General features: G+C 47.3%; 1 protein-coding gene across 2 annotated transcripts in view; it reads right to left on the reverse strand.

Moving 5' to 3' along the window:
• The window catches only part of met (MET proto-oncogene, receptor tyrosine kinase), a 72,618-nt gene continuing 49,632 nt past the window's right edge, over positions 1 to 22,986 (reverse strand). Inside the window, exons 11-21 of one of the 2 annotated variants that reach the window (XM_086209681.1) lie at positions 22,744 to 22,953; positions 19,317 to 19,466; positions 13,605 to 13,758; positions 11,725 to 11,859; positions 9,873 to 10,115; positions 7,713 to 7,793; positions 6,303 to 6,484; positions 6,067 to 6,176; positions 5,762 to 5,927; positions 4,952 to 5,088; positions 1 to 3,230 (exon numbers count right to left, since the gene is read on the reverse strand). In XM_086209681.1, coding sequence (XP_086065807.1) covers positions 2,936 to 3,230; positions 4,952 to 5,088; positions 5,762 to 5,927; positions 6,067 to 6,176; positions 6,303 to 6,484; positions 7,713 to 7,793; positions 9,873 to 10,115; positions 11,725 to 11,859; positions 13,605 to 13,758; positions 19,317 to 19,466; positions 22,744 to 22,953 — 1,863 coding nt within the window. In that variant the 3' untranslated portion in view covers positions 1 to 2,935. The remainder of the gene's footprint in view (positions 3,231 to 4,951; positions 5,089 to 5,761; positions 5,928 to 6,066; positions 6,177 to 6,302; positions 6,485 to 7,712; positions 7,794 to 9,872; positions 10,116 to 11,724; positions 11,860 to 13,604; positions 13,759 to 19,316; positions 19,467 to 22,743; positions 22,954 to 22,986) is intronic. The other variant, XM_086209682.1, reaches the window with a different exon arrangement.

The raw sequence follows: 22,986 nt of genomic DNA on the forward strand, positions 1-22,986 counted from the left end.
TTTTTGCACTGCACCGACACGTCTTTACATTTCAGCTCCAGGAGCGCGAGACGGGACAAACTCCTTTAAATGTGTGTTTCCTGGTGTTTTGTTTTGTTTTTTGTCTTGCAGAACGAAGCGTGCACGGATGCGGGCTGATAACATAGCTTTATTACACTGACATTACATAGTAACATGTACCTTCAGAATCGTTGGAAAAGCAACAAAAGTCACGCACACACACGCGCGCACAGAACAGAACAGTGTTAATGTGAAGCGACGCGGCGGCGGCTTCACAACTCTCTGCTGGTGAGAGTCTCGTAGTGGTGATCGCCCACTCCCACATCCTCTCATCTTTATTTACAAAATGGCAGTGGTTTCGTCTCCAGGAGAAGAAAGATTGATTAGTGGCTTCTTTTTCTTTTTTTTTTCCTTTTTTTTTTCCCCTGCCCCATTGTTCGTGTCATTTTATCATCAATTTAAAAAAACAACAACAACAACAACAAAAAAACTAAATAGAAAGTACAGCAAATTTCTTGTCATAGCAAACATTCAATCCTGTCCGTCACATCAGCAGCCACTCAAAATCAAGTATATACACACATTCATCTGCTACACACACGGACAGGCGTCAAGTGACTGATTCAACAACTTTTGTGTGTTTTTTTAAATGTTTTCCAGCTGTTGTTCATCTTAATTTCTTCATTTCTGTTAGACAATAAGGGACATGAATGATTCTGGCAGGCCTCCTAGACGTCACCTGAACCACAGGTCACTCTTTATGACGTCTTGCGGTTGTTTTCTCTGTACTTCATTTAATCTTTTTTTTTTTTTTTTTTAATTCATTCTTTAGTCTTTATTAAGTTCTTGTTTGGCTGTGAAACTCTTCAGGTCGCCCTGAATAAAAATGAAGTTGCTACAGGTCGGAACATTCGGTTCCCTCGTCTCCAAGTCGGCGAGGTTTTTGGTTGAAGTTCCAGAAAGAAGGTCTGTGGGTTTTGTTCTACGGCATAAAAACGACATCAGTCATCAATGGCGACACTCGCGAATTTCGGAGTTTTTTTTTTCCCCTACGTGTCTTAATCATGGCGGTGAGCACTGCAGAAGGTGCTGAGGACACAAAACATCCTCCTGTGTCTGCAGATGGCGTAACGTTCGCTTGGCTGCTCCGACCTTTGAATTTGGGCGTCAGAAATCCTCCATACGGCGTTCAGTCGTGAAAACGACCCTGCAGAATGAAACTAAAAAGTCTCATTAGCGCTCGTTTGTTCTTGGCTTCCGGTCAAGAGAGAGAGAGAGAACCCACGGAGACGCTAACTTCTGGGTTAGCCTGCAAAAACAGCTCATCCCTGCAGCGTTCTACGCGCTGCATAACAATGTTTGCTCACCTCAGCCAAACCCGGTGTAAATAAAAGACACTTTTGTTGCGTTTAACAAATCTAAACAAACAAAAAAGGGATAAAAATGTGATGGCTTCATCTTTGGCCCCGGCGAAACTCCTGCACCAAGTCTGGTGGAAATCGGCCTCATGGTTGTAGCAGAATCTTTGCTCACAGACAACAACAACAACAACAACAACAGAAGACCTTAGCAGAGGTAAACAAACAAACAAACAACTGGCACCAAATCACAACGATAATGTGAGTGACAAAGCTTTAAACAGAGGGGATTTTCATGGTGACAAATGACCAAACTCAATGTCTCAGAAATCTGCTCCAATTTGTGTCCGACATGAATAAAAGCCCGTGAGGCCGAAAGGCATCAACAAAACAAAAACAAATAGAGGCTTTATGACGGAGAGCGGCCAGTGAGATTAGATTACAGGTGATTGTGAGCACACTGGTGGTCTTTAAGGTCGTTAAGGATACGGCGGGCGACCGCCTCACTCGGGAGATCAGAAATGTGTCTCGCAGCTCCGAGAGGGACCTTCAGAGGACAACGAGCTCTTTGTTGCCGTCCGGCAGAAATGATCCGGTCAATAAAACCACCAGAGAAGAAAGCCTTTCCTTTGCTCTCAGGGTTAAACGAATCAAACCCGAGTTACACATTTTCTGGCCGCCTTTCGTTTCCAGCCTAAGTTTATTATTTTTGTCGGTTACAGAATGTTCTTCTTCAAGAAAATCAGGCTGAAAATGATCAGTGAGTGACTTGGACTGATCGTCAGTGGACGTGTTATCTGTTGTTCTTCTTCTCGGGAAACAAAGACTTGTGCTGTTGACATGATGGGAGGTTTCGGGTTTAAATTTCTTTTCTTTTTTTTTTTAAATAAAATGGGGTGGGGGGGAAAAAAGAAGAAGAAAAAGTAAACTTTTAACCTTTGTCACCCCGGAGATTCCCCACAGGTGAGTGGAGGAGAGGAAGCGAGTCTTTCCCAGCACATCAAAGGTTAATTGTCCAGAGATAATTCGACAAATAAAGCATCCAGTGAACTGCACACAGGTAAGCACACCTACACGCCTCCGACCGACCTCCAGGGCGCCACGCTATCATTGCTGCGGAGGTGTGACATCATTTTATACAACACAATACTCGGCCATTTGTGGGACATTCACATTAGAGAGGGCCGAGCCACATCATAGCGCACGCCACCCAGAGAGTAGAGCAGGATGTGAAATCTATACGCCGCAGCGGCGGCCCGAGAGTTTTAGGTGTTTGATGGATGAGCCTCCGAAACGGCGGCTTTGTCCGTCCCCGAACCTCTGAGGAGGCGTTCTGTGTAACTGAAGATGAAAGGACGCGGACCTCCTCGAGGTCGATGAAAGGTCAGAGATGTTCAATCAGTGAGGTCAGCCCCGTTCGCTGATGCTCGAGAAGGTCAAAGGTCAACGATCTATGTACATTGAGTGAAATGTCTTTCCTCGGCAGGCTGCGTCCAGTGTTTGGTCAAGTCCTTACAGTAGTTCTCAAACATTCCTTCCTCGCTCCCTTCCACAGTCTTAGTGTTCCTTCTCCTGCCTCAGGTGCAACACTCTCGCTCCGCACGGCAAAGCAGTTGGGAATGGGATGGCAGGGACGTGGAGGTGAGAGGGTCGGAGGAGGAGGAAGAGAGGGAGGACGCCGGGTTGGTGGTGGCTGAGGTGAGGAGCGAGGGGTAGGGGTTCATCTTGTCGATGTTGACGTAGGTGGTGTTGAGCAGGACGTAGTGCTCGCCGCTGAAGCTGGAGAAGATGGCGGAGATGCGCGACACCAGCTCGGAGAAGGAGGGACGGCGCTCCGGTTTGGGATGCCAACACTCGATCATCACGGTGTAGCTGGAGGGAGGAGAGAGAGGAGGTCCTAACTGTTAGTCCCTCACACACACACACACACACACACACACACACAAACACACACACAGAGTTCACGCACTCACACTGACGAGCAGCTGAAAAAGCCCACTCAGACACAGGGAGAACACGCCACCTCCACATGGAAAGAACCAGAACCAGAACCAGTCCAGGACTTGAAGCCTGGTCCCTTGAACCTCCAATAGGACAGAAGTGAAAATCCATGCTGGGCTCCGCCGTCCACACGATACCGACGTGCTGTTAGCGTCCAGGCTGCTGGTTTAGCATCGGGTTCTTTTAGCGACCTCACCTCGGTTCGCCTGTGTGTGCAGCTAAAACACACCCGGTCGTAGCCGCGCTGCCGCCCACCTCTCCCACCCACTGGGGACCACGGACGCCACTGTGCTGGGGCCCCAACGTTAGCACTCAGAGACCCCCCCAAACCAGGGAGGCTACGATCTGGATCTCTAATATGATAACTTTTTCTCTCTGACTTCACGCCATTTTTGTTTAGAAGAAGACGAACGGCCCCGTGACCGCACGTCCAAACTATCTACCGACGTCTGTTATCATCAAACCACCCCGCCAACGTTCGGGAGAGGAATGTGCGCCGACGTGCATCATCGCCGTCGCCTCTGATGTCTCTTTAATTTACAGCTGGGCCTCCCTCACCTGAGTACTCCCCCTCTAGGCCTTCACGATCTCTGGGGATGACATCATGCTTGGCGCCGGTTTGCCAGAGTTAAGAAGACACATTCAGATACGGTTGGGAGTTGATGTCTGCGACGCTGAAAATTATTATTTTTTTCAATCAATTATTAAAGCATGACGTTGTTCAGTTTGGAAACAACAGAATTTTTTTTCTCCTTTTACCGCCTTTCAGCTCTGACAACAAAATGGGAGTCGGAGTGTTTGTTGTTGCCTTTGTACGTATTTTTCTTAGAACAGCGATACATTAGCCGACAGAGAGCGAATGCAGGATGAGTCATCAAACGATGCAAGGTTTCTACATGATTTCTGGTGTAAAAAAATACTCCGATTACCTGTTCTTAACCCATTTGAGTCTCCTATCAGGAGGTAATTCAGATGTGATCACAGGGACACGGCATTAAAACACAGAAAAGCTATTGTTTCATGCCAGTTGAAGCTGCCTGTTGAAGAGGACGTAGCCGCTACAGGAAATCACAGCGCATCGATCAGGTTTCGCCGCAGCGAATCAGGAAACTCAGCAAACTCAGATGGCGGCAGAAAACTATAGAAACTTAGATATTGCTGACAGGTGACGTGCGCAAACATGAAAACCTGACGGACGATCAAGGACCAGCAGCACTTGAGCGCCGCCATAGTAACAAGCACTTAGCAACAGATAAATAGAACAGAAACTTGTGTCAAAGCAGGACGGGTGACTTTTATTTGACCCGCCGCTGTGATGACATGTCACGCTTGCCTGAAGTACGTTGTGGGCTGAAGAGGATGATGGATGTTCTCGACTTGAGTAACTTTTATTTATGACTTCCAGTGCTTACACAGCTTCCTCACGAGCTCCCTGAACCAGACGCGCTCTCTCTCTGTCTCTCTCTCTCTCTGTGTCTCTCTCTCTCTCTCTGGGATGTATTTAAGAGCAGCTTTACAGAGCATCACTGGCGCTCTGCCTCGGGAGGCGAAAGACAGTCGGAGAGTAGACATTTGCATGCGTGTGGACTTACAGTGCGTCGGGACAAAACTCCGGCTGCAGCAGCCTCCTCCCCTGCAGCAGGAACAAGGTGATGTCGAAGGAGTTCACGTCAGAATAGGGCGGGGCTCCACGGGTCATCAGCTCCCACAGAAGCACGCCAAATGACCACTGGAGGAGCGGGAACAACCGTCCAGTTACACACACGCTCACTGGACTTGTTGAATGTCACATTTTTAAGAGTATGGAGGACTAAATCTGCCATGAATGCATTAAATAATCCAAAACGTAGAAATAAAAAACCTTGATTATCAAACAAATGTGCGGTTTTATTTGATGATAAATCAGCATTAAATGTACTTGTTTTTGTAATCATTTATTTCAGTGTTGTTCTATTTTTCTTCAGCCATATATTAAGGGGGAAGTGTTTCTCGACTACTCAGGCATCAGCAATCAAACCCAGATCACAGCACTGTGGCGACAGACCCGTGAGACTGTGTTTCTCAATGAGGATAAAGAACCGCCCCCGATCAGCGTATGGAAGAATAGATACAGGAATGAATCGGAAAATTAATAAAGACAGGGAAATGATGTTGACAGGAAAATTAACATATATAAGAGAGCTAAAATAAGTAATTTGTCAAATAAATTTGAGCTCATTTCTGCGGATATTTACGTCATATCAAGGTTCTCATTTTGTCTTTATTCCATTCATTTATGAACGGAGTCATTTATCAGTTTTCCTCCACCCCAGGAATGTCACGTGTCTTTTTTAAGAGCTCGTCATCGCTCTGTTCCCAGCTGGAAACAGTTTTCAGTGAGACATGCGCGACTGATTTCTCACCACGTCTGACTTGGGGGTGAACTTGTGCGTCTGCAGACTCTCCAGAGCCATCCACTTGACGGGCAGCTTGACTCCGCTCTTGTTGTGGACGCTGTAATATTCTTTATCATAAACGTCCCGGGCCAGACCAAAGTCAGCCACCTTCACCGTGTAGCTCTCGTCCAGCCTGTCATGGCAAAGAAGAATGGGTCGTATTTCCTTTGTTCATTTCACTCAATATTCTAGCTGTCGCTGAGCTACTCAGCTCTATATTCGTCTTAATCGACTGTAGATGTCAGCGTGAAGTTGAAAGACGGTGAACTCACATGCAGTTCCTGGCGGCCAGGTCTCTGTGGACAAACTTCTTGCTGGCCAGGTACTCCATCCCTCTGGCCACCTGCAGCCCGAAGCCCATCAGGTCTTTGACCGTTGGGTTCTGGAGGAGAACAACCGTAAGAGGACGGCAGCATTCCAACTCCCGCATATTTAACTTGACTATAAAAAATTGACAGAGCTGTTTTTGGCGACAGTAACCAAAAACCTAATCTCTGGGTGTCCTTACGTGTCCCTCATCACGGATGAAGTTCCGCAGGTCGCCATGCTTCATGTAGGGCAGGACCACCAGCGGCGAGCCCTCCGGTGGCAGGCAGATCCCGAGGAGGGAGAGAACATTGGGGTGACTGAAGTCTTTCATGATGATCCCCTCCTTCAGGAACTGGGACACCTCCTCCAAGTCAGTGATGCCTTGTCAAAGAAAGAGGCAGAACTTGTAACAGCCAAGCGTGGATGTTAGAGGAAGACAAGCCCTCGTCACCAAAAAAAGCATGATCTTCGCTCCTTCTGAATGCCGGTGACAGCTGTCCCATTCCAGCCCACACGATATCTCTAGAAAACACTGAGGGAGTTTCTTCAAATTTGGCCCAAAACCACTGGGTATCGAGTATGAAGTGGATTTGGGCAGTCAAAGGTCGGTGTCACAGGCACACTTCATGGAGGCATACAACAGAAATGCCGTATTTCCAGTTCCTGCGAGGTTCTGTCTTAAGCGCAGGAAGGTCTGTGAATACGGTGCAACTAGAACATTCATTCCACACAATTTCTTCCTGACTGAAGTGGAAGTCAGGCTGCTGTCACCAGGTGAAGGTCATTCCTTTATCATGAAAACAAGCAAAGATGATGATGATGATGGCAATTGAGCAGAAAAAAAAAAAAACCTCCCTGAATATCCTCACCCAGACCTGAACCCTTCCCAAATTCCCATTTGCCAAATGCATCGCTGCCTCCGGTGTCCCGCACTTTAGCCTCAGTTGCTGCAGTAATCAGGTTAGAGACGGAAGCTCTAAAGGTCTGGAGAAAGCAGCTGATCAGCCTTCAACTCAGCTTCCACTCCAACGTATCGAGAGGTGACATTTGCTTGGTCCCGTCTATTTCTGTCTAATTTTACCCCTCCGAGTCTTTCAACCAGTTGTTACAGTTGCACCAGGGTTGATGGATCAAGTCAAGCTTTGAAATATGACAAAAGAAAAGCCCCAAACAAAGACAGGACGCCCCAGGAAATCACTAAACCCAATAAAGGTTCAACTCCCAGAGGAGGAAACCCCGGCAGGCAGAGCTCATCCCATCATGCTGCTGCCACGACGCATGGAGCTTCCCACCACATCTTTGCCACATCAATCTCCCGGCTCCCAGTGACAGGTTACATGATTAGGGAGGACCCTGATGCCATCCTCACCACGGGATGCTAATTCATCACTATCAGCTCAGCCAAAGAGGATTCAGGGCTCTGATGAGATGAGGTCTTTAATGTGATTGGTGCACGGTGATATTAGACAGTAAGTATGCAATATAGGCAGATGTTGGACGGAGTCATTATGGTTGGATGTAAATAAGTAGAGACAAGGAGAGAAAACCTCCAGTTTGAACGTGCGCTGAAACACAAGAGCTTGTTTTGCAATTAGGGATTGGTGCTTACGGTTGAGGGACTTGACGGCACAGTGCTGCTTCTGCCCGTCTGGCTCCAGCAGAGTTCCGTGGAAAACACAACCGAAGTGACCTGCAAGCAGCAACACGCGGTATGAGGCAGAAAGTCAGGTTCGAACATATCACACGGCTTTGAGCCCAACTGATGAGGAGGGTCTGCTTCAGAGAGGGCGAAGGATGGCGGGAGAACTCACGGCACCGCAAGACATTAACCAAAAATGTACTGCTTTGTAGTGTGTTTTGTCCTTCCGGGCCACCACACTAGACCAGGCCTGAGCTTCTTTTTACCCTGAGCTGGTCGGAACCTCCGCCTGACAGCTCCTCTGAGCCTAATAGATAAATGATTTAATCAGAAGTCTTGTTTGTTTGGTGCTGTGCAAACGCAGAGACGAGCTGCCGACGACTGGTGATTGAAGATGGTTTGGCAAACAAAGTAAAATCTGATTAGGATCATAAGGGAGACACAGAGGGCCTTTTTGAAGGCTGTGCGGCTGCGGCATTTATGATATTTATATCTTGCATGTACACTGTCACTCCCTCATTCAACTGCAGTCCTGTGTATTTTGAGTTTTAAGCAGCAGGTAAACCATCCGCTCTCTCCACTTGGTGGTAGTCAATCCTCTGAACACCAGCGGACCCACAGGAGAGAATATTCTTCTTCTTCCCCCATGAATTCTCATTTAAACAAGTTTTATAAAACCCTAACACTTGAGAATGTTCTCGTTTAGTTCTGCCGTTTAGAGGCTCGTGGAAAACAACTGTCTGGTTTGGAAACAAGCACGTGACCCTTCACACCCTCGTCGGCTAATTCGGGTTCTCTGAAACGACCCTCATCCCCGCACATGTAACCCAGTACGACGGCGTATTCATTAGCGCCCCACAGAGGCTAATCGTCAATGCCAACCCCCCCCCCCCCCTTGAGTTATTGTTCATTTTATTGAATTATATCTCTTTTTAAAGACATGAGGGCTTGCCCCAGACTGGGAGGAGTGCAAGAATAAAATGAGCGCGGCGTTCTCCTATCACGTTCTCCCAGATGGCCGAGGGTGTTGGATTACCAGCCCCAACAATGGAACCCTGGGAATTCTAGCTGTGAACAAATCATTCTACGCCACTTTTAAAACGCTGCCTCCAAATCAAGGCTCTTTTCTTCGGGGGCTCATTCAGCTGAGGGGCCAGAGGACCGAGGGGTTTCCAGCTTCGCTCCTCTCGATGGTGAATTTGATCTGCAGGTCTGGGGGCAGCCGACGTCAACTCAACAATGTGTCCCGCTTTGGTGTCTTGTTTCAGGCCGGCAATTATCTTCTTTACTCTAAAACGTTTGAAAAACTTTTAATTTAAGTGTGAAAATCCAAGATTTGGTCTAAATTCACTGGATGCTCCTCAACCAACGAGAATCCATCATGAATCGTTTGCAAAAAAAGAACAAATAAGTTTCTTCTATTTCAAACTATAAGGCAGCTGCAGCCTGAAAAATAGTATGATATATCAAATGTCTCAGCATTTAATACGAATCAGCATCGATATAAACAATAATCATGATAATAACAGCAGTTCAAAAGTATGTTTGCTTTTTGCTACTCATTTCTTTCCGTTTGCAAGAAAAAAGGTGTGCTAACAGATTTCCTGTGGCTACGCGTCCCCAGTGAAAGCTTAAGTGATGGCGCTAATATCAGGGATTCTCCGACGGGCAGTTCCAGTCCAGGGCTTGATGGCGGAGCGATCCCTCGTGCTTTATTTCATTATCCAGCATTCCATTCTTTTTCATTCTTATTTATGACGGCGCACGCTCCATTTCTTCTGCTGTAACCGCACCAATCCCTTCATTAAAGCTCTTCTAAAGTGTGTCCTGCCGTGGTAGCCCGGCGCTGTAATTTCACAACCCTGACCATCATCTTCCTCTGTTGCTGATTAACAGAAGAGTACTGCATTCGATGGCTACAATTACGGCGAATCACCATGCAAACTCAGACGGGTGACAAGTGGAAGGAAAAACATGGATAAACGTAACGACTTGGGCTTGCACTCACGGGCGTCGTACACAAACCCCTGCTCTCCAGAACGAGGTCCAGTCGCAGATGTGGCAGTGCTCAGAGAAAAAGTGTGACGTCATTTATTCATCTACAGTACAGACGCCATTTTGGCTACTGACCTCTGCCGATGACCTGGCTGAGGTGAAGCAGCAGCTGCTCCCTGGCGATCACCACGTGCTGCACCTCTGTCAGCAGGTCAGGATGCAGACAGGACGGGTCGATGTGGACCGGAGCCATCAGCAGGGGTGACACCAGCTCGCCCTCCAGTCCTAGCCCCCCCAGCCTGGGGGACAACAGCTCCCCATTTCCCCCGTAGATGGGGGGAGCAGCCCGGCACGTCTCAGGCCTGTCAGTACCCTGATCTGCAGGTGTAGACACAGAAGGGGGTGGGGCGGTAAAATGTCAGCGACTGTATTAGCAGGGCCTCCAGAGTCAAGGTGTGTTACACGATCAGAGGCGCAGAAGAACCTGGCACTGTGAAGGAGGAATGCTGCAGAATAAAGATTCAGATTCTGTCAGAATAAGAAGAAAATGAAAAGAAACATTTGTTTATCTGAGAGAGCGAGAAGAGAAGGCAGACGCGGGCGGTTGGCTCACACACAGACGACCAAGAAGCAGGAATCCTGCACCCAAGTCCCCCTCAGGACAAGCATTAGTTCAGTTCTAAGTCGACCTTCTCAGATTTTACGTCTGTCACTTTTTAACAGCAGGAAAATGGTTTCGTCCATCACACTCAAAGATCATTATACCCCCACGCCCTCAGGAGCCGAGCTCAGCGGCTCAAAACCGCGGGTGACTTTGGTTATTACGACAAGGTTTTCGCAGGACTGGCCTCCAGACGATGACCAGATGAGAGATCTGAACAATGAAGTCCGGTCTGGGTTCTTTTGTTTGCTCACAGGTTGGGACCCTTCTGCAAACATGAGGTTGATCACCTTAAATCAACTGCTGGAGTCTGAAGGGCCATTTTATGCTCGAGGTCATGTTAGCAAGTTTTGCTCCATTATCTCATAAGATCCACGGGTTAAAACTCTTAAACCATAAAACCACGAAATAAATGTATAAATTTAAGTACTCGCCGTGATGAACCCACCGGCTCTGCAACTACACAAGACTTGTTTTTTTTTCTGCGTGCTGTTGTTTTTGTTGCCGTCTTTGCTCTCATCAACCTCATTCCCATCTTTAAAAGTCCTATTTTGGGGAATCTGCAAGAAACTCTCACCACATGAGATCATCATTTGCATATTTGATCCCTGGAAACAGCCTGTGTATGGCAGGATGTGATTGGACACGGTGAATTTCAGGTAATGCGTCTCTGTGCGACGAGCTTTGTGTCGTACTTTGGCACAGGTGAGACGTCCAGATCGACCTGTGATTATTCTGATACGGCAGGAAAAACGTTTTGACTCATTTGCACATCTGGAAGGCAGAAAGTCCTAAAATCTTCACCCGGAAAGAACCAAGCAGAGCCGGTTTATAGTAGGATCCAAATCTTTGTTTACAAGGTTGCTACTAGCCTGCTAGCTCGGAGACTGTACTTTGACATAGCGACAGCAGCTCGCAGAATGCACCACGGGTGGAGAACACCCACCGAGATAGTCACCCAATTGCAAGCTCCTGCCTGTATTGTTGTTCTGGTAAACTTGCTAACCTGTGACGGCAACTAAAGGCGTAGTAAGTCGTACTGATTCCTGTGTAATCTCTATTATGTGTGTGTTTTGTAGTGAGAGGGCGGCCCGGGATATACGAGGGTTAACTCATGTATGTGCCCGCAGTCTCACTGGTCATGATACTGATGAGTGGCTTAAATGCTTCCATTATACAAAACCTCACAAAAACCTCCAACAAGGCTGCAGCTGTTAGTCGAGAACATGTAGGGAATGAGCTGCTAGCGTAGCGTTCAGCTCCACAGAGAGGGAGGATGGGAGGGTAGGACGGGGGGAGAGTATGCCAGGTAGGGTGTTGACGTACCCTCCAGAAGGGTTGTTCTATAGTCCACTGACTCGTGAGAAACCATTTCGTTAGTAGGACTGACGCTCCTCGCGTTAGCCAGCCTGTCCAGATGCTGGATGTCACCCCGGCCATCATACCACACCTCAGACATATCTAGAGACAGAGGGGGAGGAATCAGAGGAGGGGAGAAGGCGGGAGGGAGGTACAGAGAGGTTGGGACAAGAGATTTGGAGGGAGAGAGGAGGATAAATGGGAGAGAGGGGTAAGGGAAGGGGGGATGAAGAAGAAGAAAGATGAGAGGGGGAGAGAATATAGAATTACTTGTGTTGTGTTCAGATGAAACCTAAAGCCAATTTTTCACACGGGCCGACAGAAAAGGAGGTTTCCTAAAAGTCAACGCTTGCTGAGTTGCAGGACGATACGTGACTACACACTCAACAACTCTGCGCTGCGATGGGCTTGATGAGGAATTTTGTCGAGCTGGTTCGCCGGTCATCGATGACCCAGGCACAGCAGCATTTGGCACATCCACCAGAAAGAGAAAAAAAAAGGCAGCAATATTTCTGTCATGGCTGGTTACGGCATGAAATGGCGGCGCCCAGCTGGTGTGGCGGTCTAATGTGTTGCTTTCCAACAAGAGGGTAACCAGGGTCACTAGCGCCTCCTCTGGCTGGATGGGGTGCCTGAACTACATCCCTGAGGTGAAACTCCTCGCCATCAGGTTAGAGGAAGCTGCCGGTGACCCCATAAGGAAGGAAGTGCGCGGTGGAGGAAAAACCGAGACAGCCAGGAAAAAGAAGCTTAAGACGAGCAGATACTTGGCGGTTTGATGACTGCTTCGCTTGAGATTTGGTCTGAACACAACATCAGAAAGGCAAAGCGTTTCCTACAGTGCACCCCCCAATACACACCTCGTCAACCCACCAGGCAGAACAAGACCCAGCAAACACACACACACACACACACACACACATATATATAAACACAGGTAAATACATTCACAAAGGCTCACAGACCAGAGCTCACTTTGTCACGTGTTGAAAATCAAAACTACTTGAAGGTAAAATTTTAGAAAAAAATTACTTCACTTCGCCTTTTTTTTTTTTTTAACCCACAGTACCCACAAACAGAAGTAACTTTTTTTCCCCATCCTGCATTACTTCTTTGCGACACAAGAATACATGAAGTACCATATTTAGCTTGAAGCTAATGGAGACCGACGGCTAACAGCAGCAGAATCGAGAGCATCGTCCAGTATAGTGTGGCCGTATCGTTAGTAATCAACAAACTCTTTCACTTGAGCTAAATATATATCAATATTAACTATAAACCTTCCGTTCTGGCGCTATCTTGAACTAGCTAGCTAGCTCCAGAACGTCTTTGTTAGCTCAAGAATCTTATTTGTGACAATTTGAAAAGGGTTTAAAAAGAAAAAACCAAAACTTTTTGGTGGAGTGCTGCTATAAGGTGGCTCTTTCTTTTGTTACAGAGGCAAACGACATCCTCAGTATTTGTTGAATAGTTCAGTTGTTGTTCATTTCATAAAAATGGTTGTTTGTTGTTTTGTTTTTTTGCAAAGTAAATGTTTCCCTTTGCATTTGCCTGCTTCTGCCTCAAAGAGCATTTCCATTTGCAAATGTTCCTGCCAAACCTTGTTGAAAACAAGTCTTAAACAAACTGGACTCGAGCCGACTGGAGAGTCACATTAACATAACATTTCAGAGCAGATAACATTACAAAGGGCAGTGAAATCAATGCCAGTCCCTCTCAGTCTGAGATTAAAGCTGCGTTTAGGATGTCACGGGCCTCTGGATACAGTTTGTGGTGGCTGTAGAAGCGAACTGCCCTTTGGCTCTGCGACGCCCCCCCCCCCCCCAACCCCCAACCTGACGTCTTACCATCGATGTGCTTGTTCCTCCTCCACATGAGCAGCGTTCCCAGCAGCAGCAGCAGCAGGCTGACCAACACGCAGCCCACGATGAGGCCCGTGTAGTCCTGCTCCTGCGCCAGCGTCACCTTGCCCAGATGCATGATGTTGTCTGCCTGGTGCCACTGGAAGATGTGAAGGGTGTACATTTTTATAACAACAATAATAACTGATGTTGAACAACCTTTCATCAAATCCCACGGCACCACAGAGACCCACCTCACCACCTGGTCACCCACTCCAGGACCATAAAGGAAGACAACTGTAAAGTATCTAATCATTGCTGCAGCTGGGGACTTGAGTTACACTTCGTTGCACACAGGTGACTTGCGACTTGACCTTGACATCCTCAAAAGATGCGAGGCTCAATTCTGACTCTGACTTTGGGCCTCGTGGACAATAATTTGGCTCTGTTATAAGTATTGGGTGTGCTCAAGGCCTTCCGCTCCCTTCATGTGTATCCTCACACGTCCAATTACAGAAACAAAGCCGTGGTAAGTGGAGATATTTATTATTACCTCAGCTACATCAACACTGGCTTGTTACTAGCTTTGTGGGCCAATTCTTTAGCTTGCTACAGCTTTTGTGGGACTATACCTTTGCTTGGTACTAGCTTTGTGGGCCATTACGTTAGCTTGCTGCTGGTTTTGTGGGCTAATACGTTAGCTTGCTGCTGGCTTTGTGGGCCGATACATTACCTTGCTACGGCTTTTGTGGGACTACACCTTTGCTTGGTACTAGCTTTGTGGGCCATTACGTTAGCTTGCTGCTGGTTTTGTGGGCTAATACGTTAGCTTGCTGCTGGCTTTGTGGGCTAATACGTTAGCTTGCTGCTGGCTTTGTGGGCTAATACGTTAGCTTGCTGCTGGCTTTGTGGGTCGATACATTACCTTGCTACAGCTTTTTAGAGACTACACCTTTGCTTGGTACTAGCTTTGTGGGCCATTACATTGGCTTGCTGCTGGTTTTGTGGGCTAATATGTTAGCTTGCTGCTGGCTTTGTCGGACCACACAACTTTATGTATAAATATATATATATATACACACACACACACACACACACACACACACACACACACACACACAAAACCCTTTAAACACCATAACAATACATTAATTAGAATGTTCTTTCAGCAGTGGCACAACAAATAAAGATTTAGTTATACTTTTACTAACATCCGTCTTGCTCTCTTTCTCCTAAACTTGTAGTGCTTTGTGGTACAGAACCATGTATCCTCAGTCTATACTGATAAACAATGGTTACCTCTGTACACTTTCATGCATGACCACAAGGGCATGAAACTGGCTTTCAGACATACGGTATGTAACACACACACACACACACACACACACACACACACACACACACACACACACACACTGTTGCCACAGTCTGGAGGCAGATTACATCAGTGATATTGCTTCTGTTATTATTAGGTTTAGTGGAAATGAGGTTTCAACTGCTGCTGCAGATGGGACAGTGTGTGTGTGTGTGTGTGTGTGTGTGTGTGTGTGTGTGTGTGTATGTGTATGAGACTGTCTGGGCATGTCTGGAGGTAGGCAGTGTATGAATGTGTGCACGTTCGTGGATCTACGGGATATTGGCTGACCCGCCCCTGAGATAACGGCTTTCTTCTGAAGGCCAGTTCAGGAGTCAACAGCGATGGGGCCGATAGCGCCGCGTCTGGAGCGCTGCGCCTTCTCCCCAGTGCCTACTGGATATTACTTTTAAGGACAACACGAAGAAGCTACGGATCTCATGTCAGTTTGTATCATTAAGTCTCTTATTAAACCCTTTCATAACCCTGTTGTCCAGACGGCGTTGGTTGCAGCAAGTACGGCTGCCGACTCAAAATATGAGCCGTGTCATGTTTATTTCAATTTTTAAAAATATGCCTCATCTACCTCTTCTTCTATTCTGTTTTGCATATTTTCTTAAGAGATCTGCCTTTCTAGAACCCCCGTCAGACAGAACTTTAGGAAAAAGATGTGACAGCAGGAATGTGAGAGTTCGGTGGAGTCAAGCTAGCTTGGCTAATTTTGTATAGCTGCGGTTGACAAGATATTCAGTGGGAAGCCGGGCTGGTCGCTCCGTAACCGCTCCATAAATCACTGCTGGTGTTCCCCCCGTTAACTTGAATTTCTCTCATGCTGGAAGACATTGATGCGTCGTTACACTGGGGACATTTTGGGCTGTTGTCCCAGAGTAAATGAAACAATAACAAAGAGGAAAAAAAAAAAAAGTTTTCAATTGAGCTCAAACAAGAAAACCTCAGTGTCATAAACATTTTTTAGAAAATTATGCAGATTGGATGCTCGGGCTGTCTTGGGACCAGGCTGATTGTGATTTATTTATTTTTTTCTAATGTCTTTAAAGTATTCAAACAAAGTAACCATACGGGAGTGAGGAAATAAATACAACTCTTGGAGTGTTTCTCCTCAGCGCCTGATGATGGGCGCGAACCCTAATGTGTTTTTTTTTTTATCGCTGCAGAGGGTCTTTGCGAGGGCTCTTGGAGACCTCCAAACATTTCGCCCACTGCTCATGACTCAAATGACTCTTGACTTACATCCAAGTGACGAGACAGCTGGCCACTGAGCCCTTTCACTCATCACACCGCGCAATAAATTCTCCCCGTGCTGTTTTAATAAGGCGCTGCATTAGGACAGGAGAGTTATTGAAGTTTCCTGCAAATGAGCCGGAACGTTGAAGGAATGCAGCGTTTTCGATGAATCCCCCCCCCCCCCCCCCCCCCCCGCGTGCGGCGTAAGGAGCCCGATACGTCCGACGACAGAGCGATCCTCCCTCCTGGGAGCCGCCGCCGTGAAGTCGAGCTTTACTTTCCGATACGATTTTTCAAGCTGGGATCGTCTGATGATAAACAACCTCAAGGGGGGGGGGGGGGGGGGGGGGGGGGAGACAGGGGAGGTCAAAACTGATAAAATCTTAATGGCGTCAAACTCAATCATCCCATTTTTGAAGCTCATTCCTTTCCACACGCTCTCTCTCCATCCATCATCACGGCGTGTTTTATTCTTGTTATGTAGCGTGTCGGCCGCCTTTTCCTCAGAAGTACTTGGCTGTGACAAATTCCCTCTGTGAGCTTGTTACTACAAACAGAGGGGAGTTTTCTTATAAATGCATTCGTAGTGGTTTTATGGGTTTCGGCTGTGTTGTATCCCCTTGTGTCCCAGCAGATGTTTCATACAGAATCTAGTTTTTTTTTTACATTAACAGCTTTGCTCTTTTACTCGTTCTTGGCTCAGGGTTACTGGTAAAGAACTGTCAAATCTGGAGCGATTATGATTAACGCTCCGATACACACACACACACACACACACACACGCTTGTAAAAATACTCTTTGTCTGATACTCTCTCAGAAAGCACATAAAATGTCTGCTGCTCCTTCTGACTTGATACAAATGACAGAATGCATAAATACGCAGAGATGAAGTAACGAAGTACAAATGCTTTCTTGCTGTACTTCCGACAACTTTCCACTTTTACTCCCAACACATTATTGTGTCTGTAATCAGAGTTTATTTTAATTGGCCCGAAACATATTCTAAAAATATAATGGAATATGGCCCACACATGGAACTTGACTTCAACCTCTTAAGCTGCACTGTACTGGTGGTGGTACAGCGCGTAAACGACGGATTTTAGCGGCAACGATGTATCCGATCATGTTGTGGCTCATTCGAAACGATTAACAAACACGAATCACGACGAATTAAGTTACTTGTAGCCGGAGTTCAGTTAAAATGTTGCTAGGAAACCGGCAAGAAATTCCCACATACTAACTTCGTGCCCCCAACGTCACATCATCTGTAAGACTCCAAAGAAGTAGAACTACCAGTATTCCCTGCTGCAACCTTTATTTCAACATGCTACTGAGATGTTAGCATTGCTTTGCGATCGCAGACTCCTAGCTAACCCTCCTCTCCCGCCTTGGCCGGAGGCGCCAGTATTAGTTTGAGCTCCGCGACACTCTTCTCAGTCACGGTGACGGTCTGCTGAACACATCAATAGCAGGCTGAGCCAATCAGTGCCTGGGTTGTTGAGCCGCAGGCTGAAACCCCAACAAGGCCCCAGTTTACAGAGCGGACCATGCATCACTTGATTGACACTTGACACCAGCCTATGAGATTATTTCCGAATATAAAGTAGATATTTTTTGGCCAATAAACACACGAAAGAAACGGTACTGAGCATGAGGGGATCAGGTTTCATGGCCAACAGCAGGAGGCTTGCGCACCGGCGGTGCGTAAAGTTAGCTTGGCTGCGTAAAGCAGAGCTGTAGTGGTTGATGCCGGTGAACGCGGCAGAGTGAGAGAAAAGATAGCCCGGAGTGATTTTTCGTCAGAGGAAGAGGCTGAAATGGTGCTTCAGCTGTTCGCTTCGGAAATTCGGACACCTGCGGTTGACCGGGCAGACATCGGGCAGTGTTTGCAGGAGCGGACCCAGACTTGGAGCTATGAGTGACTGATCCAGTTGTTCCAGATGCGTGTTCATGGACAAACAATAAACAGTGGGCTGTGCTGTGTTTGAAATGCTGTTGTTTACTTGTCTTTACTTCTGCCGGCCAGTCAGCAGCCTGATTTGCATGAGGAATGTGTGAAGTAGCTGCGTGGGGGGGGGGGGGGGGGGTCAATTAATTAATAATTCATATGTTAATAAGCCTTATTATCTAATAAATTTGTACTCATTAATTAAAGTCGATAACATTTTCTAACAAATGTTAGTTGGTGTGCTAATAAGCCCAATAACCTATTTGCATAACAAGCCTGAAATATACTCTTCCCCTTCCCCCCCTTTTCTCCAGTGCTGTGAAGGGCATCACCACACTGACTAAGCAGCAATCAGAGCCTGTTGATTTGAGAAGGAGCTGCCCGCCCTTTTCGAAAGAAAACAAATGAACAAAAAACATTGTGGAAAGCTGTGTTTTTTTTCTTTTCTCAAGCATATTCAATTATCAAGCATAATTAACCTACAACTGATTGATTTTGCTAACTTTAATACACTATCACCTCTAGTGTGTGGCCCGTCTGTTTGTATATTTTCTTCTATGTGGCCCACAGTGAAAAAAGTTTGGACACCCCTGTTCTAGTCCCTGTTCTTGTTAGTCACTTCAAAGGCCTGATAAATCCACTACCAGGCAACTGATATTAATCTGCAGCTTCAATACACACACAGACACACACACACACACACACACACACACACACACACACACACACACACACACACAGAAGCGTTTCTCTGCTGTCAACACACAGGGCAACTGCAACAAGACTTCCATTGAGTAGAGCGAAGAGAGTGTGTGTGTGTGTGTGTGTGTGTGTGTGTGTGTGTGTGTGTGTGTGTGTGGTAAGCTAGAGCTCCATAGACAAAAGGCTGTGTTAATTAAAGAAAGTGTGTTGACCAACTGTTGCAGAGGTGTGTGTGTGTGTGTGTGTGTGTGTGCGCCCCATGTCTGCATCTATACTTTTTATTGTTGTTAAAGTGCAAAGTTCATCTTAAACATAGCAAACAAGCTTAAAAAAAAAAGTTGCTAAAGAACAAGAAAATGACCTTTCGTACTATTAATGCAAATGACAATGCAAATTTCAGTTCTTTTTGTGTGTGTGTGTACATACTGGCGTGTGTGTGTGTGTGTGTGTGCTGCAGGTGTGTCTCACCTCCACCTGCAGCTCCTTGGCGGTGGCGGCCTGCAGCTCGGTGGGAACGGTGCACTCCAGAGTGTTTCCCACCAGAGTGATGCTCTCGCAGCTACGGTTGGAGACGGTCAGAACCTGACACTTCATCGCCTCCCTGTCCATCCGGTCACCCTGTTAGTGGGCGGGGCCAGACCAGGAGCATAGCAGGAAGTGGAGGAGTGGAGAGGGACAGAGGGAACAATGGAGTTAATAAAACCTTCCAATTGTGGACCAGACAACACAGTCAGGGTCAAGGTCAAGGTTAGGGTTAGGCAAATCCTGTGTGCACCCATTCATAAGTGCATTTGTAACCTGCATACACAGATTTCTGCCTGTCCGTCACACCTGACCTGACTGCCGTCGAGTCCAGTTTACGCAGCTTTTGAAGTCCTTTGGTGGCTGAAGTTGATCTGATTTTAGTGACATTATTTCACAGAAAGTTTCTGGAAATGTGCAAGTGGACAAAAAACAAGACATGAATGAGCAGTGACGTGCGAATTGGTGCCGAAACCATCCATGTATCCTTTTATGGGATCTTTGGTAAATTCGGGGGCTCTGTGTTTACGGGAAGACTTCCAGGACATCCAGTTGGACAACACGATAGCAGATTTCCTCTGACCTGGACGTGGACCAGAGAACCGTTTGAAAATGAGTCTCCAGGATTGTGCCGGGCCACATCTCAGCCAGTGGAGCACCACCAGGCACAAAAGCTGGAGGAGGTCGGCTGCACAGACGCTTGATCAGAGGGTTGATGATTGAGGCCGATTCTGCTGCCTCCTCAGCAAGTATTTGCCCCCCCGGGAGACTAAAATTGTCTGTTTGCTTTAGTATGAACTGATTACTGGTCACTGTCTTTGCAACTGACAGCTGTAACGTTGAAGAACCGGAGTCCTCAACACGCGTTGTCTCTCACTCCTCAGAGAGGCCAACGTGCAGCTTTTAAACCATAAATAGGAGCTGAGAAGAGCCACTGAGCTGCTGAAGGTCACAGCTGAGGACGAAATGACAGGAACTTCCAGAGAAGAACCACATTTTATTCTTTCTTACTGTTGTTTCGCTGAGGAAAGTAAACCCGGCTGAGGAGGGAAGATCTCTCCTCACGGGTCTTTGAGTGTATTCTGAACTTGTTGCTGCTGATGCCAGTCAGACCGAGTGACTTATTTTGGTCTTGTGACCCTCAGTGGGCTCCACCCACCCCTCGCAGATCTGACTGGAAGCACACACCTCCATTGTCTGTGTGAATTAGAGAGTGTCTGCTGTTTGACAGGAAGCTGTGAAAGAAGAGCGTCGACTAATTGGCTCCATTCTACCTTCAGACTTGTTTTGTTGCGTTTTGCACTCTCATTTTTTTGCACTCACACACACACACACACACACACACACACACACACACTAGTTTGAGTGCAGCAGAAGGCAATAAAGAGAATGATCACATTCCTTGCGTGACAGCTTGGGATTTTCAAATTTGACACAGCGTGGAAGCTCGCACCTGTTCCTACACACTCTCTCTCTCGCTCTCTCTCTCTCTCTCTCTCTCACACACACACACACACACTGAGTTTCTGGCAGTGGACAAACAAAGCAACACTAATTCAACCACTTGCTTGAAATTAGGACACACACAAAGACAACATTTTGGTACAACTGATACAATCCTCATTCAACGTGTTTCCCAGCTGTTGCGTTGACAATCGCGCCCTGGGAGAAGAGTTATTAGAGCCGCCACATCGGGATCAGTCACTCTGAATAAACTGTTACCACGATGAATGTAAATGAGATGCTTCTGCGTCTCCCGTGAAGTGATCAGCCGCGATAAAAATGTGGCGGCGAGCCAAAGCTAACAGTCTGGTTCCTTCATGTCACGCCATACTGGACCTGTCAGTCACGGCCAAATATTCCTTTACACATGCCTGATATTGGCAGGAGCTCCCGGGTTGGACTAATCAGATGGGCCTTCAGTGGAGGCCATTGTGGGGCAGGGTTATCAGATGGTGTTGAATGTGGCTGTGATGCCTGGCCCCTGGGTAAAAAAAAAAAGGGGGGGGGGGTTCGTCTAGGCTGAAGGGAGGGGTCGAAGGGGGATGGGGTGGGGCCATAGAGGTTGGTGGTGGATTTAGCAGTCGAGCCAAGGTCACGTCTGGGAAGAGAGTGAAAGACGGAGAAGGAGAAGAAAAAAAGAAAGAGTCGGGATCCCCTGCGAGCCGTTGAGCACAGCTGCCACTCGCTGTCGAGATGCAGTCACGAAAAAAAGAAAGAAAGAGGAGAAATATGTATTTCATTGTGTTTGTAAAACAGGCTCTGGGGATGGCGGTGGCTTGTTTGAAAAGCAGCATTAATGTGTCAAGAGCTTTGACCTCGCCAGGCAGAACAATGAACGACGGCGGAGAGAATACATGGAGAGGTGCTGCGGTAGAGGAGGGATGGGGAGGCTGAGCTGGGTGCTGTAAACGATGGGAAACAGACTCCACTTCCTGTTTTTCTTTTTCAGTATTGTTTCCTTCCCAGCGTGACCCGAAACAGGGATGACTGTGCGTGTGAATGGACAGAGAGGCGCGAGAGAATGAACGGGATCCACCCCCCGATCAGTAAAGTTCTCAATTAAATGAACATGTCAAACTTTTTACGCAGAGAAACAAATCGCCGGGGTTTATTGATCAGGTGCTACACGCTAAACTCTCGTAGCCCTGTTGTGCAGGGTCAGCAGAGAGGTCCTTTTCACCCCCCCCCCCCCCCTTTGCGGTTGATGTGAGACACCTTTTAAACCCAATTCTGTGAAACGTAAACACCCTCTACTAAAAACCGGAGAAGTGGAGTTTGTGCAAACGTCTCACATTTCTGCACCTGTCCCTGCAAGCGTGTTACGCCGCTGGAACTTTGCCGAGTCTCAACCAGCTTTACAGCGAGGCTCGCATATGCAAATCGATATTTACATTCTAGGGACCTTGTTGGAACTGAAGATTGTGCTTCCGCATTTCAAACAGAACGCTGTGGCGACAGCAGCGGCTGAATGTAAAGGGATTTCGCTCCTCGACGTCGGGTGGAAGAGCAGAAGATCCCGGTTTCCTGCTTCTGTCGTCAAAGCTCGACAGATGGAGCAGTAGATTCGCTGCCTCAGAAAGCACTGAGCCTGATGCATTCTGGTTATTGTAGGTTTAGAACCTTTTGAGGAGAATACATGGGGCGCCACAACCACTTTTTGTGTCCTTATTCTGCAGTAATAGAGCACATTTCTCCAGCGCTGCACGCCCGTCTTTCAAAAATGGGAACAGAATGAATTAAATACTTTTCTGCGACTGAGCCAAAACGACATTTGCGTGTTAGCAGGGTTTTTTTGAGCGGTGGCGGAGAGAACGACAGAGAACAAGTTCTAGTGAGGACGGATGCTGAATTACCACGGCAACTCACTCACCTTGAGCTCCACAATGCTCTTGTTGTCCTTGGAGGTGAGCTTGGGGTCCTGGAAGAGGGGGTCTTCCACGTAGATCAGATCCCACTGGTCGGTCGAGTAGCCGTCCAACACAAACGCCACCTTGGTGACCACCGGCGGAGGAAGGGCCAGTTTGGCTAAAGAGGGCGTTGTGCACTGGATGGACGTCCGGTTCTCTCCGTACACGCAGGTCTGGGGTGGAGAGGAGGGAGAGGGGCATCAGAG

This window comes from Aulostomus chinensis, chromosome 7 (assembly GCF_037954235.1).
Source record: "Aulostomus chinensis isolate RoL2024-O1b breed Wild chromosome 7, RoL_Achi_v1.0, whole genome shotgun sequence".
Taxonomy (NCBI): domain Eukaryota; kingdom Metazoa; phylum Chordata; class Actinopteri; order Syngnathiformes; family Aulostomidae; genus Aulostomus; species Aulostomus chinensis.